This window comes from Pseudorasbora parva, chromosome 10, assembly GCF_024679245.1.
Source record: "Pseudorasbora parva isolate DD20220531a chromosome 10, ASM2467924v1, whole genome shotgun sequence".
NCBI classification, from domain to species: Eukaryota; Metazoa; Chordata; class Actinopteri; order Cypriniformes; family Gobionidae; genus Pseudorasbora; species Pseudorasbora parva.
In genome coordinates, this window is record NC_090181.1 from 40,706,251 (window position 1) to 40,726,474 (window position 20,224).

At 40.0% G+C, this 20,224-nt stretch overlaps 1 protein-coding gene across 1 annotated transcript; it reads right to left on the reverse strand.

Moving 5' to 3' along the window:
- Nucleotides 1-997: 997 nt before the first annotated feature.
- qpct (glutaminyl-peptide cyclotransferase) lies at nucleotides 998-19,702 on the reverse strand. The gene is made up of 7 exons (XM_067456150.1): nucleotides 19,456-19,702; nucleotides 14,545-14,691; nucleotides 8,012-8,293; nucleotides 4,305-4,472; nucleotides 3,964-4,063; nucleotides 2,600-2,716; nucleotides 998-2,276 (listed from the first exon to the last, which is right to left on the reverse strand). Exons 1-7 carry the CDS (start codon nucleotides 19,549-19,551, stop codon nucleotides 2,101-2,103), a joined length of 1,086 nt encoding a protein of 361 aa, XP_067312251.1. The 5' UTR covers nucleotides 19,552-19,702; the 3' UTR covers nucleotides 998-2,100.
- Nucleotides 19,703-20,224: the final 522 nt, after the last annotated feature.

Here is a 20,224-nt window from a genome sequence, read left to right on the forward strand (position 1 = left end):
CGGAACTGGCACCGAGGGAGAACTTCTCTGCTGAGTCCTCATTGTATGGTTGGATCCTTCTGACACGTCACAGACAAAGGAAAATGGTGCGAGGACTCAAGTGCAGAAAATAAGATATTTATTTATAACAAATAAAACATAAACTCAAAACAAAACCCACGAGGGGGAAAAACACATAATGGAATAATAAAATATAAACTTAAACAAACCAACAGAATCACGGGGAGGACGGGAGACGCAGACATTACACAAGGATCCAACCCAGACTGACAAACACAAGGAGATTATAAAGGGAACAAACAAGGCAGATAATGAGGGAGAACAGGTGGGGCAAATAAACCAATAATCAGATAACAAGAAGGGCGGGGTTGACAGTAGCACATGCAAGACATGACAAAACCCACATGTGCACACAAGACAGGACAGGCATGTGACATATGATCTCATTATTATTTTTAAATATGTAATTTTCCAGTTTAATACCTAGTTAGAAATCTTTCAAGGCAACATTTATAATTTAGATAGGTTTTTCCATCTAATTTTGATATTTTATTTCATTTCAGCTTATTAACAAAATATTACAAATTAAAAAATTTAAAAAAGATCACTGTTTGCATTCAAATAGTCAAATGCTTAAGATCCTATGATTGGATCATTGCGGTGTTTATCATGTTTCTAGCATGTTATACGTATGGCATTAGTTCTTCTAACTCTAATTGATGGAGTATGTAGCTTTTCAGTTCTTTAACAACCATGTAAGAAGACACATCATGGCCATATTTCGACAATGTCAAGATTCGTCAGCTCAAATTGTGATAGAATGGTTGGGAGGGAGCATGAAGAATCATTTTCACACAGGAGTCCAGACCTTAAATTCAATAAAATGTTTTGGGATGTGCTGGAGGAGACTTTACAGAGGGCTGGACTCTTGCTTATTTAGCATTACATAAATCCATACTGAAACTAAACCTATGAATGAACACTCAGAAGCCAAAAAGGTTTTACCACTACTTTGTCAACTGTTTATTAGCTGTTTTACATTATAATCAACTATTTAAGATGGATACATGTTTAAAGTAACATTTCAGAGCTCAGCAGACCGTGAGGAACACACTGGCACCTGGAACACATGACAATGCAGCAGCTCGCAGAATCACACAGGCATCATGAAACACTGTGATTCTTTATACTCACTATGTTTGTTGATTCATAAAACAATTTACATTTATAGTCAGAAAGGCTACACAGTATAAGGCTACTATAAATTCTATTATTTATGCATATAACCAGCAAAAATAAGATATACTGAGTACCAACATTTTATATGTAAGTATTTGTTTTGCTGTCATGTCCTGGTCTTCTGTTGCACAGAGACAGGGCCATGAAGAGGGGAAAAAAAGTGTTGCTGACACAGTGAACCCTGTATACCGAGTCAGATCCTGAATCACTGAAGGGCCAGATTTACTAACACCTTACGCCGGCGCAAAGTAAAACTACTGTCAGAATTTACCAAAGTTACGCAGTGAAAAATGAGCGCTGAAAGGGCGTGGACAGGGTTATTTCTGTGGCTGACCTTATTGCATGTGTATATGTGGAAATTTCCATTTAAAACGCAACATTTATGGGAGGGGCGTATTTAAATGAACAATGCAAGGTGATTTACTAAGGCTTGCACTAGTCAATTTACTGTATTTGGCCCATTATTTACAACCCCCAAAAAAGCAAGTCTTAAACCAGATGCTAATTTGTTCTGCTCTTGGTAGATTTTTGTTGGTCATTATGGAAATGATCCGGCTGGGTCTGTGTTCTTTAATTTCTCATCAGTAGATCATCCGCAGAATTTTCCACTTCAATCTGCGCTTTTTTGGTTTTGTGCTCTCACGCTTATTTGCCCTGTTTAGTAAATCTGGCCCTACATTTCTTCTGAGTTTTAACAGTCCAAACACAGTTGCAGTAATGTGCATCTGGTTGGAACTCACGGAAGAACACACTGACTTTACCAAAACTTGTGTCAAAAAACAACCTGGAATTGGTGAAACTGGCTACATTGGAATCCTTGTCAGTATGAGAAATGTCATAGGATGGTCTAGTTTGGGAATATTAGGACTTTTCAGCCACAGGGTTCTGACTTTTCTTGTTGAGGTACTCAAGTACAAAGACCTGCAGGATCTTGTTGAGGTTACCGATGGAAGTACGATCCAGGTTATCCTCATTGTCATCAAATGTGTGCCACACCGCAGGGAAAGGAGTCGAAATGAGATGAAGAATCCGGACCCCTGCGAGGGCAGAGAAATGGTGAACATTTTTGGTTCCTTAAGCAACATTTCAATCAAACAATCAGATTTAAGGGAAAACCTTAGGCTTAAAACCAGGATAAGATGCATCTACATCAGTGCTATCCACCAATCATTTACCTCTGATTTTAGGAATAAGTTATGGGTAGGGTTAGGGATAAGATTAGGACTATATTTTTAGACAGAAATGTTGTTCAGTAACATGTCTTACTTAGCAAAATTACAGTGACCACAAAGGAATACATAAGGCTAAGCATTAAATGCTTTATTGTAGAAACATTCATATGAATTTCAGGACGTTTTACCTTGGTTGAGAAATGGTATGTGGTCGTCCAGAATCAGACCCACATGCAGGCCAGGCCAGAAGTACTGAACCTCATTAGGGTGATTCTGTAGATGCCCGAGCGCATGCAGCCGACGCTCTAGACAACAGTAAAGAGAGTTGTCCTGTCAATATCAGTTCATTTGGAATATTCCATTCATTATTTTATAAAGGTTAAAGGTGCATTCGGTAGTGTTTCTATTTATGTTGTGCTTTGATTATACTGACACCTAGTGGTGTAGATGCAAAAGCACTATGTGAGAGAAGTGAATGATTCCCCTATAAAGGGGTTACAGAGATAAATCCTTATTAATAATAAGGGAAAGTCATACTGAGCAAGTTAGATTTTAGATATAATATTACTAGAATAAAAATCCACTTAAGTGCACTCATGAAGTGTACTTTTGTGACAAATAAAAACATTATACTTTTTACTTTATAATAATGTCAAATTATTATTTTATTTACCATATTTTAATCATGCTTCAAAGAAGTAGACTCATTATGTGTTGATTATAGTAGTAGTTGATTATAATTTTAAATGTAGAGTGTTAAATATGAAATGTTAGATTTTGAATTTTCATTTTTACTAATTTATTAAATATAAAATTTTATATTACACACGTTCAAAATGAAATAGTACATTTAAAGTTAATATATTTTCAAATATATTAAATTGCATCTTCATCAGTACAAATTAATTACAAATATATTTAAATACAAATTTTAATAAATGTGACAAAAGTAGATTTTAGTTAGCATAACTGTTGGTCAGTACATCGGCAGCACCCTCTAACCAAAACAACAGAAGTCATTATGAAATAACACATAATAAGCCACATTTAGGTGAGTCAAAAAGCATTTTTAAATTCAACTAACTGAATTTAAAATAAATTTGAACCATTATACATGTTCATTAAATTGCCAATAACATGCAGATAAGTGTCTGAAAACATTACGTTCAGATTGCAAATAAGTATATTCTTTGAAAGTAATTTTTTCCCGTAAAAAGTACTCTTTTTAAAATGATGCTAAAATGCACTTTTTTTATCATAATGGTCTGCTAATGAAAATAGCTCTGAATGAAGGCAATTACAAATCAACTGCACAAAAGCAACACACCGCAGCAGTGTTTAGTTTCCAAACGAATCAGTGTTTTTGGTAAAACAACAACTGAGTGAATGATTCACTGACTCACATTTGAACTGAACCATTCAAGCATTTGCATCAATTATTTTGTTTAGACTTGTTGTCATCCATAATCAAACCTAACTACATTTTTCAGAGGAGAAAATAAAGAGGAAACTAAATTGAACTGAAAGTACATGGAACAGAAAAATTACTGACCGATTTTTTGTAGTTTGGAAAGCCATCGGGTTGTACTAGAGAACTGATTACCAAAGCGAGGATTGGGACCTCCAATCAAATCCAGTAGAACAAACAGATCCTGTGGAGGAAATGAATGAATGAATGAATGAATGAATGAATGAATGACTTTAATCAGGTTGGTTTTTGCTTGCATTACTTTTCTTTAGCTGTATAATAACAATATATGATAGGAAAAGTCATATAGACCACTTTAATGGTACTCTTTGTATTTGGAGAAGCTAAATATCAAGATATCTCATTTTGTAATCCATGGAGGAATGTATATTTTGTATTAATCATTGTTTATGAGAGAGCTTTACAATGCTGTCGAGTTGGCTGGTGTTGTTGGCTTCTGGTGGATGTGCTGTTGTAGCCATTTTGTGGGCTAGGTGCCGAGATCCGTACAGAGAGTCTTCAGAGGTCCACTGATACAGAGCCTCCTCTCCATCAAAGAAGAACAGCTGCAGAGACAGATCTGACCCAGAGTCCTGTGGGGAAAAACATATACATACTGCCATCTACGTGACATGACAGAATACAGCACAAATAATATCATTTAATATGTTCATGATCAATCCCATAATTCCAATCAAATTGATATGGAACTAAATACTTTTTCACTAATAAAGCTAAGCTACCCACCGACAAAGACTTCTGTACTGAACCAATGAAAACAACTTAGCAACTGCGTTCCCAAATTCAAGCTACCACACAAAACATCCTATCGCAGCAGTTCAGAAATGAAATGTCTGGTGAGTGCCGCTAAAAAGTTAAAGCTCTATTGCTTCCACCGACTCTAACCCTGTCCTAAACCTAAATTAAAGATAAAACTGCATATGTTGAAGCAACAATGCCATTTTAGCTTGGACTCGAAGGGCTCTGAATCATTGCACTAGATGAGCTAAAGAGAAAGTTTACCACATAAAGCCATACATACAGTAAGGAGCTGGTAATGTGTGCAAACATCAACATGTATTAGTTTACAAATCATGCACTATGGTCGAAGTGTTTTGAGGAGATAACAGTATTATGTTGAATTTTTTTAAATCCCCATTTATGTGAACTAGTCACTGATGATGACGATGAACACAGGCCTGAACTCCGAGCTGAGAGTCAAAGTGAGTGGGTTTTCTTGCGCACAGCTACGGCATCTGACTCAGCGCTGCCCACAAGGCTATTGCTCATTCATAACAGCTTATATTTATCAGTTCTTTTGTCTTTGGGTTGTTATATTTCTCACAGCTTTCTGCTCGTTCTGAATCAGATACAGATAAAGTATCACAGTAAAGATTACATTTATGAATGCATTAGTGAGTGAATTCATTCTACCTGGCAGTCTTTCTACTTAAAGTGAAGCTGTGGGTTTTAGTTACTAAGTTATTACAACTTTCAGTTTCTAAGCTACACTGACAATACATTTCTGCGCTACTGAGGGATTCTGTGTGCGCGCGATCTGTGCGTTATGTGCAAGCTACTGTCTGTAAGTGTGTGTGTCACAATCAGTTTTATGGGTTTACGCTTTACAATCTGAGTTAGGTAATCAGATTAATTTTTTCAACTAGTTAAGTAGCAGATTACTTTTAATTTCACAACACAATATATTTTTTCAAATAAGTAACGCAAGGTTTTTCCATTTATTGACTGACAGCTCTCCTGTCACCATATTGAGAGAAATCGTGAGTGCAGAGGCTTTGTGTGTGCTGTGTGTGAACATGATGGTTATTGTAGTTTAGATAAATGCAAGCAGGCGTTTACTTATCTCACATTCAGTTTTATTCTAAATGAATTAAAACAGTGGAATGCAATTTCAGAACATTACGCAAACCTGCAATAATTAGATACATAAAATTACACAAACATCCTTTATGTATTTAATCTCACTTTATTAACCAATGTCTTTGCTGCTAACCTTCGATGATCCACTTCAACCATACTAAAAAGCAAAAATTACTTTAGATAAACATCCCATTTGTGTGTCTTTTTCTTTGGCTGACGTAAGCATCTTGAATTTTTTTCTCCAAGCCCAGGCGAGAAAAAGTAATGCATTACTTTCCATAAAAATTAACTAAGTAATATTTCTATTACTATTTCTATTACTATAATATTGAGTAACGCAATGTTGTAATTCATTACTTTTAAAAGTAACTTTCCCAAAACTGGTTAAATTGCAGCAGCCCATTAGTTTAGAACGGTGACTAATTTGCATGTACACTAATCTGTTTAAACCATTCACCCAATCAATTTTGGGCATCTAAATGTTATAATCAAACAAAACAAAAACACACACTATATTGCCAAAAGTAATGGGACACCCTTCCAAATCATGGATTTCAAGCGTTCCAAACACTTCAATGGTCATAGGCATAAAATCAAACTCCTAGGCATGCAGATGCTACAAGCATTTGTGCAAGAATGGGTCACTCTAAGGAGCTCAGTGAATTTAAGCGTGGTGCCGTGATAGGTTGGCATCTGTCTAATAAGTCCATTCATTAAATTTCCTCATTACTTAATATCGTATGGCCAACTGTTGGTGGTATTATAACAAAGGGGAAGCAACTGGAGACAATGTTTCAAAATCAACGAGCGGGGTCAGCGCATGCTGAGGCGCACAATGCGCAGGAGTCACCAACTTTCAGCAGAGTCAATAGCTATAGACCTCCAAACTTTGTGTGGTCTTCAGATTAGCTCAAGAACAGTGCATAGAGAGGTTCATGGAATGGGTTTCCATGGCCAAGCAGGACATCCAAGCCTGACATCACCAAATGCAATGCAAAGTGATTGCAGTAGTGTAAAGCACACTGCCACTGGACTCTGAAGCAGTGAGACTCGTTCTCTGGAGTGATGATTCACACTTCTCTGTCTGGCAATCTGATGGATGAGTCAATCTTAGTTTGGCGGTTGCCAAGAGAACGGTACTTGCCTGGCTGCATTGTGCCAAATGTAAAGTTTGGTGTAGGGGTGATTATGGTGTGGGGTTGTTTTTCAAGGGTTTACCCCTGACAATATTACGGACAAATTGGACAATTTCATGCTCCCAACTTTGTGGGAACAGTTTGGGGAAGGCCCCTTCCTGTTCCAACATGACTGCGCACCAGTGAACAAAGCGTCGGTCCATAAAGACATGGATGAGTGAGTTTGGTGTGGAGGAACTTGACTGGCCTGCACAGAGTCCTGACCTCAACCCGATAGATCACCTTTGGGATGAATTAGAGCGGAGGTTATGGGCAAGGCCTTCTCATCTAACATCAATGCCTGACCTCACAAATGCGCTTCTAGAAGTTTGGTCATAAATCCCCATAAACACACTCCTAAACCTTGTGGAAAGCCTTCCCAGAAGAGTTGAAGCTGTTATAACTGCAAAGGGCGAGCCAACTCCATATTAACCCCTACGGATTAAGAATGGGATGTCACTAAAGTTCATGTGCATGTAAAGGCAGACATCCCAAAACTTTTGGCAATATAGTGTATCTTGTGGAGCGTTCTCAGAGTATGCATTTATTTGTCATTTTACCTGTTGGAAACGAAGCATGAAAGTGAACTTCAAAGATTTCTTATTCTCTGTAGCGACCAGTCAAGCTTAAAAAGTCATGGCAGAGCATTTAAATCATAGTTGACTATTTTGTGCAATCCCTATTGTGGTGAACCCAAAAAAAAGTCTTCATTAATCGATAATCTGCACCTGTAATTTGACGCTGTTTTACTGTCGTAATGTATGTAGAGATGTATTTCCATCCAATGTTGCTCCTTAATTTATTCAACAAAATCTCTTCAATTTCTTTGCTCAGTGTGGTTATGTTTTTGTATTGCTTTAAAGCGGCGTGTGTATAAAACTTTCCCCAGAAAAAAAATCTTTAAACACAAGTGCCAGTGCTTTTTGCTGTCATCAAAGCTCATTTGCTAAAAATATTTAAACAAAAAATAAATATAGGAAAAAAATCTAGATACATTAGATGATGACCTTACTAATCCACTAGTGAGTAGTTCAACCATAGTGACCCATCTCTAATTTCTGTGTACATTGCCATACCTTCAGAGTCTTTAGTTCTTCATCTTGGGCTCTTGCCAGTTCCAAAATCATTGAGCAGGGCACAGCAGAATCTGTTGCTCCGAGAAACTCGCGGCCGTCCCATTGTGGAGGGTAGTATTTGGAGTCAAAGTGGCAGGCCAGCACCAACTGACGTTTTGCAGCAGGGTTGAGAGTAGCAATTATGTTGGTAAAGGGAAGTTGACCGTAAGGAGTATGAGAATAGAAGGTGTCCTCTGTCACTACCCATCCTGCGGTCAGCGAGCCGAGGGTTGATTTAATATGCTGAAGAGAGAGAGAAACTCAGATACTGATTACACTGTCACACTGTCACATTGAAACATGAGCTTACACACACACACACACACACACACACACACACACACACACACACACACACACACACACACACACACACACACACACACACACACGTTGGTCTATGTGGTTTACAGGGACTCTCCATAGGCGTAATGGTTTTTATACTGTACAAACCGTATTTTCTATCCCCTTACACTGCCCCTGCCCCTAAACCTACCCATCACAGGAAACATTCTGCATTTTTACTTTCTCAAAAAAACATCATTTAGTATGTTTTTAAGGCCATTTGAATTATGAGGACATTTGATATGTCCTCATAAACCACATTTATAGTGTAATACCAGTGTAATACCCATGTAGTTATACAAATTTGTGTCCTCATAAACCACATAAACAGGCTCACACACACACACACACACACACACACACACACACACTGTAAACCCTAATGTTGTCTTTACTTAAACAAATCAAGTAAACTTGACTAAATATTACTAGTTTAGTCTAAAAACTCAGTCATATAAGTTAGAATAACTTATTAACCTACAAAATGCATAAACTTAAGATTTCAAGTTGTATGAACTCAAAATCATAAGTAATTAAAATAGCTCACTCTGGTCTTGCTTTGATGTGATTGGCCATGCAAAGAGTTCTGTCTAGCAACAAGAGAACGAATTCACTGATTGGAGGACATTTCCAAAAGGCGGTCCTTTTCGCCTCACCTGTTGCTTGTTGCTGATTCAAATTAAGATGGAGACTTTTTCATTGTGTGCAATCTTAAATTCGGTAAGTAAAAATTTGTAAGTTACTAAACCTAACAATAATACGTGAACTAACTTATAACCAGATTGACTTTATTTCTGTTTTAATGAAAATAATAGTTTTGTTGGAAGTCACCATGATGGAGATAAGTGTTTGCTTTAGTTGGGCTCTTGACAAATGATAATGTAATATTAGTGTTTCTCTGGCTGCTTTGTGTTTGTGAGACACCTATGTAAAGAAACAAAAAGCCAAGAGAAAATATCATCAAGTGGTGTTGTTTATTCATTGATGATGATAATAACATGATCATATATAGGCAGAATTCCTGATCTTGTGCAGAGTCCAATGCTTTGGATGTCAAAGCAGTTATTATTAGTTTTGAAATATTAATAATACTAGAATCTTCACTATTGTGCTAATGTAATTTTTTTTTTTATGTGCACAAAATGTTTAAATCTATGGCATTAGTTAGACACATACACACATCACTAATCTGCGTATGAATCTCTACAATGGTGACAAAACTTTTTACAATGGTGAAAAAATCTGATAAACAGATCAACTCTGAACATAAAACAAGCTACAAAAACATCAGAACAAAACAGCAAAAGTAACAGCAAATAGTAAGAATTCAAAGAAAATTGGTCACAATTCAGACGCATAATTTATTCATGCTGCAATGCATGTTGGGACCAATGGGGAAGTTTTGATTGGTTGTACCCAGCATGGTGTACTGAACTGGTGTAGCCAGTTTGGTGAACTTAACAATTTAAGTACAGTGAAAGTGAGCACCAAGTTAAGTAAACTTAAATATTCAAGTTTTAGGAGACTGCATTACTCAATTGAATTGAGGGAATCACTTTCCTCAAATCATTTGAGTATTCTCAATTTATTAGGGTTTACAGTGTATAAAAACCATTTCACCTATGGAATGTCCCCACATTTCACAAAAACGTGTGTGTCTGTGTAGGCATTTTTTGGGACATATGAGGACAAAAATGTGTATAATGACATGGGTATGACACAGGTATTACAAGGAGAGGGTGACTTATGAGGACATTGGCCATGTCCCCACTTTTCAAAATGCTTATTAATCATACAGGATGAGGTTTTTTAGAAACTAAAATGCAGAATGTTTCATGTGATGGGTAGGTTTAGGGGTAGGGGCAGTGTAAGGGGATAGAAAATAATACGGTTTGTACAGTATATAAAAAAGTTTTTAAAAAAATGTGTGTGTGTGTGTGTGTGTGTGCACTGTAAACCCTAATAAGTTGAGAATACTCAAATGATTTGAGGAAAGTGATTCCCTCAATTCAATTGAGTAATGCAGTCTCCTAAAACTTGAATATTTAAGTTTACTTAACTTGGTGCTCACTTTCACTGTACTTAAATTGTTAAGTTCACCAAACTGGCTACACCAGTTCAGTACACCATGCTGGGTACAACCAATCAAAACTTCCCCATTGGTCCCAACATGCATTGCAGCATGAATAAATTATGCGTCTGAATTGTGACCAATTTTCTTTGAATTCTTACTATTTGCTGTTACTTTTGCTGTTTTGTTCTGATGTTTTTGTAGCTTGTTTTATGTTCAGAGTTGATCTGTTTATCAGATTTTTTCACCATTGTAAAAAGTTTTGTCACCATTGTAGAGATTCATACGCAGATTAGTGATGTGTGTATGTGTCTAACTAATGCCATAGATTTAAACATTTTGTGCACATAAAAAAAAAATTATATTAGCACAATAGTGAAGATTCTAGTATTATTAATATTTCAAAACTATTAATAACTGCTTTGACATCCAAAGCATTGGACTCTGCACAAGATCAGGAATTCTGCCTATATTTGATGATGTTATTATCATCATCAATGAATAAACAACACTACTTGATGATATTTTCTCTTGGCTTTTTGTTTCTTTACATAGGTGTCTCACAAACACAAAGCAGCCAGAGAAACACTAATATTACATTATCATTTGTCAAGAGCCCAACTAAAGCAAACACTTATCTCCATCATGGTGACTTCCAACAAAACTATTATTTTCATTAAAACAGAAATAAAGTCAATCTGGTTATAAGTTAGTTCACGTATTATTGTTAGGTTTAGTAACTTACAAATTTTTACTTACCGAATTTAAGATTGCACACAATGAAAAAGTCTCCATCTTAATTTGAATCAGCAACAAGCAACAGATGAGGCGAAAAGGACCGCCTTTTGGAAATGTCCTCCAATCAGTGAATTCGTTCTCTTGTTGCTAGACAGAACTCTTTGCATGGCCAATCACATCAAAGCAAGACCAGAGTGAGCTATTTTAATTACTTATGATTTTGAGTTCATACAACTTGAAATCTTAAGTTTATGCATTTTGTAGGTTAATAAGTTATACTAACTTATATGACTGAGTTTTTAGACTAAACTAGTAATATTTAGTCAAGTTTACTTGATTTGTTTAAGTAAAGACAACATTAGGGTTTACAGTGTACCGTACAAACCATATTTTCTATCCCCCTACACTGCCCCTGCCCCTAAACCTACCCATTATAGGAAACAGTCTGTATTTTTACTTTCTAAAAAAAAAAAAAAAAAAAAAACTCATTCTGTATGATTTATAAGCCTTTTGAAAAGTGGGGACATGGGTAATGTCCTCATATTTCACCCTCTCCTTGTAATACCTGTGTCGTACCCATGTCATTAGTGTCACATGCCTGTCCTGTCGTGTGTGCACTTGTGGGTTTTGTTATGTTGAGCATGTGCTCGTGTCCCTGTCAGTTCCCTCCCCCTTGTTATCTGATTATTGGTTAATTTGCCCCACCTGTTCTCCCTCATTATCTGCCTTGTTTGTTCCCTTTATAATCTCCTTGTGTTTGTCAGTCTGTGTTGGATCCTTGTGTAATGTCTGCGTCTCCCGTTCCCCCAGTGACTTCTGTTGGTATGTTTTGAGTTTTAGTTTATGTTCTATTATGTGTTTTGCCCCCTCGTGGGTGTTTGTTTTGTATTTATGTTTTATTTGTTCTAAATAAATATATCCTTTTCTGCACTTGAGTCCTCGCACCACTTTTCCTTTGTCTGTAACGTGACAGAAGGATCCAACCATACAATGAGGACTCAGCAGAGAAGTTCTCCCTCGGTGCCAGTCCCGGGGGTCCCGAGTCCGGGAATCCCGAGTCCAGACATGGCCTGGAGGGCTGTTATGGGAGGCTTTGTGGTGGCAGTCCTGCATGCTTGGGAGAAGCACAGGGTGTCATCCACAACTCCGGTGGTCCCAGTTCCGGTGGATCGTGTTCCGGTGGTCCCAGTTCCGGTGGTCCCTGTGCCGGTGGATCGTGTTCCGGTGGATCGTGTTCCGGTGGTCCCTGTGCCGGTGGATCGTGTTCCGGTGGTCCCTGTGCCGGTGGATCGTGCTCCGGTGGTCCCTGTGCCGGTGGATCGTGCTCCGGTGGTCCCTGTGCCGGTGGATCGTGTTCCGGTGGTCCCTGTGCCGGTGGATCGTGTTCCGGTGGTCCCTGTGCCGGTGGATCGTTTTCCGGTGGTCCCTGTGCTGGTGGACTCCGTTCCGGTGGTCCCGAGTCCGGAAACGGCCTGGAGGGCTGTGATGGGATGCTTTGTGGTGGCAGTCCTGCATGCGTGGAAGGAGCACAGGGCTTTATCCGAAGCCCCGGAGGCAGTTCCGGTGGTCCCAGTTCCGGCGGATCGTGTTCCGGTGGTCCCTGTGCCGGTGAATTGTGTTCCGGTGGTCCCTGTGCTGGTGGATCGTGTTCCGGTGGTCCCAGTTCCGGCAGATCATGTTCCGGTGGTCCCAATGCCAGCAGATTGTATTCCGGTGGTCCCAGTGCTGGTGGATACTGCTGGACTGGAGAAGTTTCCCCAACGCCCTGCCTGCGCCGCCGAGGCGTCCTGCTCTCCCTGCGCCGCCGAGGCGTCCTGCTCTCCGTGCGCCGCTGAGGCGTCCTGCTCTCCGTGCGCCGCTGAGGCGTCCTGCTCTCCGTGCGCCGCTGAGGCGTCCTGCTCTCCGTGCGCCGCTGAGGCGTCCTGCTCTCCGTGCGCCGCTGAGGCGTCCTGCTCTCCGTGCGCCGCTGAGGCGTCCTGCTCTCCGTGCGCCGCTGAGGCGTCCTGCTCTCCGTGCGCCGCTGAGGCGTCCTGCTCTCCGTGCGCCGCTGAGGCGTCCTGCTCTCCGTGCGCCGCTGAGGCGTCCTGCTCTCCGTGCCCCGCTGAGGCGTCCTGCTCTCCGTGCGCCGCTGAGGCGTCCTGCTCTCCGTGCGCCGCTGAGGCGTCCTGCTCTCCGTGCGCCGCTGAGGCGTCCTGCTCTCCGTGCGCCGCTGAGGCGTCCTGCTCTCCGTGCGCCGCTGAGGCGTCCTGCTCTCCGTGCGCCGCTGAGGCGTCCTGCTCTCCGTGCGCCGCTGAGGCGTCCTGCTCTCCGTGCGACTCTGAGGCGTCCTGCTCTCACCGCGCCGCTGAGGCGTCCTGCTCTCACTGCGCCTCCCTGGCGCTCCCTGCACTGACCGCACCACCCAGGAGTCCTGCTCTCACCGCGCCTCCCTGGCGCCCTGCTCTACCCATGCCGCCCTGGCCGCCTGAACTCTGCGGGCCGCCCCGGCCACCTGAACTCGGTGGGCCTCCCGACTTCGGCGGGCCGCCCTGGTCATTCGAACTTTGTGTGCCACCATGGCCTCCTGAACTTTTTGTTTTCCTCGTTCCTCCCTTGTTTACCCCTCCCTTGTCTGTACCTTCTTTGTCTGTCCCTCCCGTGCCCCCCTGGTCTGTCCCTCCCGTGCCCCCCTGGTCTGTCCCTCCCGTGCCCCCCTGGTCTGTTCCTCCCGTGCCCCCCTGGTCTGTTCCTCCCGTCCCTCCCTGGTCTGTCCCTCCCGTCCCTCCCTGGTCTGTCCCTCCCGTCCCTCCCTGGTCTGTCCCTCCCGTCCCTCCCTGGTCTGTCCCTCCCGTCCCGCCCGGGTCTGTCCCTCCCGTCCCTAGTGGAGCGTCTGGTAGCCGCTCCTTAAGGAGGGGGTAATGTCACATGCCTGTCCTGTCGTGTGTGCACTTGTGGGTTTTGTTATGTTGAGCATGTGCTCGTGTCCCTGTCAGTTCCCTCCCCCTTGTTATCTGATTATTGGTTAATTTGCCCCACCTGTTCTCCCTCATTATCTGCCTTGTTTGTTCCCTTTATAATCTCCTTGTGTTTGTCAGTCTGTGTTGGATCCTTGTGTAATGTCTGCGTCTCCCGTTCCCCCAGTGACTTCTGTTGGTATGTTTTGAGTTTTAGTTTATGTTCTATTATGTGTTTTGCCCCCTCGTGGGTGTTTGTTTTGTATTTATGTTTTATTTGTTCTAAATAAATATATCCTTTTCTGCACTTGAGTCCTCGCACCACTTTTCCTTTGTCTGTAACGTGACAATTAGGCTATAGTGTCCTGATATTTCACTAAAACAAGCACACACACACACTGACTGACCTGCTGAACTTGTTGGCTTCCAGTTGAACCAGGGTACCGCACAACAAGCATGGGCTTCAGGTCTTTCTGCCACATTCGGTCCAGATCAGTATGAGCTATGACACTGCTCAGTTCACTGGAGCTCAGTGTGGTTGCTTCATGTTTTAGCTGGAGAGAAAAGGAATACAAAAATATTTTCCTTTATTCCTTTATAGTGAGTTTTTGCAGATGCTGCTCATTAATCTTCATCTATCTGATCGTGTGGTGTGTATCTAGTTTCACAGTTTCTGTGTTGTGTGTATTCGTACCTTTGCACAGTGTTGTGGTAGAGACCAACATATTCAAGAGTAAAGGTTGAGACTAGAAGAGCGGTCAGATGAAGTTAGGACAAACTGCTATTTTGCCATACTAGTTCTTAAAGGCACAATATGTAAGATTTTTGGATTAAAATATCCAAACACCACTAGAACAATGTTATATATTTTGCTGACTTTTGTATTTACATTATCCCAAATGTTCCCAAGAATGTTTAAATATAGAGAAATACGCAAATGTAACCAGGACACGGACCGTGTCTATCGCCTATCAGTTAAATCATACCTGTGTTACCCTCGAGTTGAAGTTGAGTTTTTTGTAAAAACCATGGGAACACCAAACGCACTTTTATTATATTTTTTTATTCAACAAGGGAACAACTGTTTGGATACATTTATACAAAACGGATACATTTATACATAATAATTAAAGGGGAGGTGAAATGCTGTTTCATGCATACTGAGCTTTTTACACTGTTAAAGACTTGGATTCCCATCCTAAACATAGACAAAGTTTCAAAAACTAATGTTGGACGTTTGATAGAGTATTTCTGTGTTAAAAATACTCCTTCCGGTTTCTCACAAGTTTCGGAGAGTTTTTTTCGAGTATGGGTCGGCTTGACGTCGACAGAGCGGAAGGTCCTTGTATGGGCCGTACGGGCTCTTCTCCCGGTAGGGTGCGCGCGCGTGACTAGAGCGAGAGAGGAAATGCACGCCCATACACTCCCGCCGCGCTCCACTTTATTCCTATCTGTGACATCAAGCGACTTCAATGCTTCAGCACAGCAAGTCACTGCTGTCAGGACTTCACCAAATCATACCAAAGAAGTGTGTTTTTGACGGAGCGGTCCCAGCGATAAAGGTTCGGTCCTGCTTTGGAAGCAGCCGGTGAGCAAAACTGCTTCAAATGTCTATGCTGTTGGCTATCATCACGTGAGTAAACATCAGTAAACGACACGATCGCGTGCTTCGTCATTCAAATGCGCTAAAGGTTACTCCATTGCTGTTCTCTGTTGTATAACGTTACACTAGTCTGACGTACAAAACCGTTTTGCTTGCTACTGCTAAGGTTTAGTCGCATACAATAGTCCATAAACCGAATCATGTCCTCATAAACTGCGAGTAAACACACAAATGTTGACAGGCCACTAAATACAGTACATACCACAGAGACGGACGTCCTGATGTTGCTGTTTCTCCTGTTCAAATTATTTCAGCCTCCGAATTTGATTCTGGATTATATATCTATTAGCTGAGATAGCCATGGGTTTCTCCACGCTTGAGGACGTCACCGCTTTGTGCGCTCGTCATTCTTTAGCTCTGCCCACTCGAAAACGCCTCCAGGCGCTCGTTTTTTTCCGGAAAGACTCGGTACAGCCCATATTTCTTTTATAAATATAATAAAACTAAAGACTTTTCGGAGATATGAAGGATGCAATACTACTCTATAGGTACTTATGAGATTGACATGAGATTGACTGAAACGGAGTGCTTCACCCCCCCCCCCCCCCCTAAGGATTAAGGAGGTCTGCTGCAATAAATCCTATCTACGCAAATTGATGAACCTAAAAAATACCAAAGAGCAATGATTTAGTTTTCAGTGTTAAAGCATTAACTATTATAAAATTGTGTTATTCAACATTTTAATAGACTGAGAGCCCAGGCTCTGATATTTTCTCCTACAGTTTAATGTAAATATACAACTGAACAGTTTGCTGAACAATGGAAGACAACGGGCAGAGCGGAATTAAGTAGTGCGGGGAACTTCACATGCCAAAATGAATACCTCAACTCTTTCTAATTCTAATTTTTAAATGCAAGCATGCCATACGTAAAATATCATTAGTTTACAATGAACAAAACATTTTCTTCTTCAAAAAAAGTACAGTAGAATGTTGTAACTAATAATCAGTAGTTGCTTGAGCTTCAAAATATTACAAAATTCTACTGTACTTTATTTCCCTGCACTTCTGTGTCCCTTCTTGTGGTAGCTTTACAACATGCTTACATTTATGTCATGCATAAATTCAACCTTCTCATGAATGTGTACAGTTGTCCAGAAGCAATGGTTTAAAAGTTTAAATTATTAGTATTTCTCATACATAAAATCAGAGCTTGACAATCACTTTTTTTGCTTACTAGCCACTGTAGCTCATGGTTTTCCAAATGTTACTTTACTATTTAAAAGTACTTTTTACTATTTATAAAGTTACTATTTTCACTGGCCACAATTCTGACATCGATACCATGGGGGAAAAAAAATTGCCATTTAGATATTTTTGATATTATCTCATAATTGTAATGGATCACTGAGAAAAGGAGGTGAGAGAGAATCCATTTGCACGCACACATTTAATTCCAAGACTCCTCAGAAAAGTACAGGGACATCAGAATTAGAAAACAAACACGATCCATACCAAAGAACAGTAAACGCAGGTCAGAACATCCAAACTTACAATTAACGACTCGCAAACCTTACATGAAAACCAAGACCTTAAATACACAAAACAATGAGTAGATAGACTGCAGGTGTGTACAATGAAGGTAACCATAACAACTGATATGACAACAAGGAGAGACAGAAACCAAACAGGAAGAGAACATAGAAACAATGAAAACAGAAGGCACTTCAACATAAAAGTCCATACTAAACAAAAGACCCAGAGCTGGGATCGTGACAATAATTTGGCAGCAGGTATATTAGGCTACCGTTACTTTAAGACCTGACACACGTATTCATTATACTGTCACATATGTGTTTTCTTTCTCAACTGTTTACGTTAAATTAAAACATAACTGACTGTGTTTACTTGAATACTCACCAAGAGAATTTTGACATTATATGCACGCACTTTGGGTGTGAGCGCAAAATCTACAGGAATGAGTCAAATTATGGGCAATACAAGCAATCCCATGACGAAGTTCAAGCCCAGTAACAACAACAATATTCATCCAGAGCAAATTAAACGAGTGTGTTGGGGAGGCGGGTTTGTGTGTCACTCGCTGTCGGAGAGATGAGAGAGCGAGAAAGAGCAGCTGGTATTGTGTATTTCAGTATCAATATGTATTGAAATTTTTTTTTGACAACACTACATTGCACTTAGTTTATAATTTCAGATGCCTTTTAAGACTACAATTGCAATATATATATATATTGCAATTGTGATATATATCTTGTTACACAGTTACACTCCACTGCTGAAATTTATATCAAGCCCTGGATACAACCATAATTTTTCTTACAAAAAGACATACGTTAATCCATTGGGATTGTATGGATTACTATAATCGTAGCATAAAAAGGAAAGTCATATACATCTGGAATGGCATGAAGGTTCGGAAATGTGGGCCTTTTGGGGCTGACTACCCTTTAGGTGGCTGAGACATCTTCAATGAAATGCATCTGTAATGTTCTTTACTCATAATTAATCATATATTAAAAAGTCTACTCTTACTCATTTTACAAAGCTGGAGAAAAATACCCAATTTACAACACAATCTACTCCAGTGACTCATATTACAGTAAAAAAAAAAAAAAAAAAAAACACAACATGATGATTATACGCTTGCTTAATGGCAATGTTGCAACCAAACTAGTATAGTCCTGCTTGTTGGAGAAATTATACACTGCATAGGTCTAGAGGATAATTATGTGTTGAAACTACACTATACAAGGCAACTGAAGGGTTCTGGAATGATGCAGCTGGAGTCTGAAAGGCTTCTGATTATATGATCCTTCTTGAACAACAATGGATAGAAGATGGATAGAAACACCTAATCAAACTACTTCTTCTTTAAGCATGATATTGATCTTCTGATGCCAAATACATTTGGTTTTGTTTGGTCTCAAAGTCCAAATGTCCTTGTGCTGTGATTATTGATTCTACATGGGTTACTTGAACCACTAAATGAGTGAACAACACAGAAGTAAGAAAAGACATCTGGCAAATCAGATATGTTTTATACATTGTAGTCATTTGAGCAACAAAAACTATAAAGAGCTGTGTATCGAAGGAGAGGAAAATAAGATTATAAAAGATTATATTCCACAGTATAATTTCCCATTATCTGAATATGCTGAAAAGCAGTAGGCCTATTAGTGCAGCAGTAATGACAAGCATGGATAAGAAATTTCCTTAAAAAACTTGGATATATTTAGACCTGGAAAAAGAGTAAGAAAGTCTATGTTAAGATCTCCTGCTGACTGATCAATGATGGGGATCTTGCTCCCATAGCAACAAGACAACGAGAGACAGACTGATGAACTGAAGTCTAAAGATGCAAGTGACCAGAACATGTAAATCCATGAAGGAAATGAACCTTTCCTCAGTCAGTTTATGTGATCACTGTCACTAATCTATTTAGATTTGAAATGTAAAAATAAGACACACTGAATAAATTAATGATTGAATAAAACTGAATTTAGGCTACATCATTTAACTGGTTTATGGTATGTATAGGCTACAGACAGATATTGCCAAATGACATTTTAATACATTAAAAGGCATTATTCATAATTATTCATATCTAGAATTCATGACCCTGAAAAATAAATCATTATAAATTATTTAGTTAACAACTACTCTATGCCAATTCTAAGGTGTGTAAAGATTGATACCTTTTCCTCCTGCCAGGGAACAGTGTCGCATCTCGTCAGTGTCGCTAAGATGCCTATCAAAGCCACCAGTCTCGTGGTCCAGCGTCGTTCGGCCATCTCCTCCGTTGTGTCCGCACGACGCCGATCTCTCCCAGACCCAGACCCCACACAACTCGGATCATGTGAGAGAAGAACAGTTTCCAAACCCTACTATGGCGAAAGTCTTACTCATGACTATTAATGACGACAAACTGATTTGCTGAAAGATTGCCGAATGGAAAGGCTTGGCTCATGAATATTAACCAACATGACAGGTCGCTCAAAGAAGGTTACCAAGCAACGTCAGCGATCGTTATTAATATTCATGTGTTTCCACGTCTTCGATTTCGGCACAAAGAGCCAGCTGTTGTCTAGCGCTGGAGTTTTGTTTTTGTTTCGCCTCCATCCCGTCCTGACTCCTTAAAGGCACAAATGTAAGATTTTTGCATTGAAATATCCAAAAAGAACTAGAACACTGTTATATAATTTGTTGAATTTTGTAATTACATGATTCTAAATGTTCCAAGAATGTTTAAATCCAGAAAAATAAGCAATTTTAACCAGGACACGGACCCATGTCCATGCGTCGCCAATCAATGACATCACACACGCGTTACTCTCTATTTCCGGTTTTATTTTGTAGAAACCATTAGCTGTGTCTCATTTCAGAAGGCTGCGTCCTCTGGAGGTCGCATTTGAAGGGTGCATACGTCATAAGGCCGTCTCATTTAAAAAAAGTGAGGAGGACTCT

Bases quoted from the DNA above. Each gene is read 5' to 3' on its own strand.
- qpct (XM_067456150.1), bottom strand. From the start codon at position 19,551: ATGGCCGAACGACGCTGGACCACGAGACTGGTGGCTTTGATAGGCATC. The intron at 4,473-8,011 runs GTATGGCAATGT...TTTTCCCCACAG, and splicing joins AAGAACTAAAGACTCTGAAG to GACTCTGGGTCAGATCTGTC. The intron at 2,717-3,963 runs GTCAGTAATTTT...ACTGTTGTCTAG, and splicing joins TTCCAAACTACAAAAAATCG to AGCGTCGGCTGCATGCGCTC.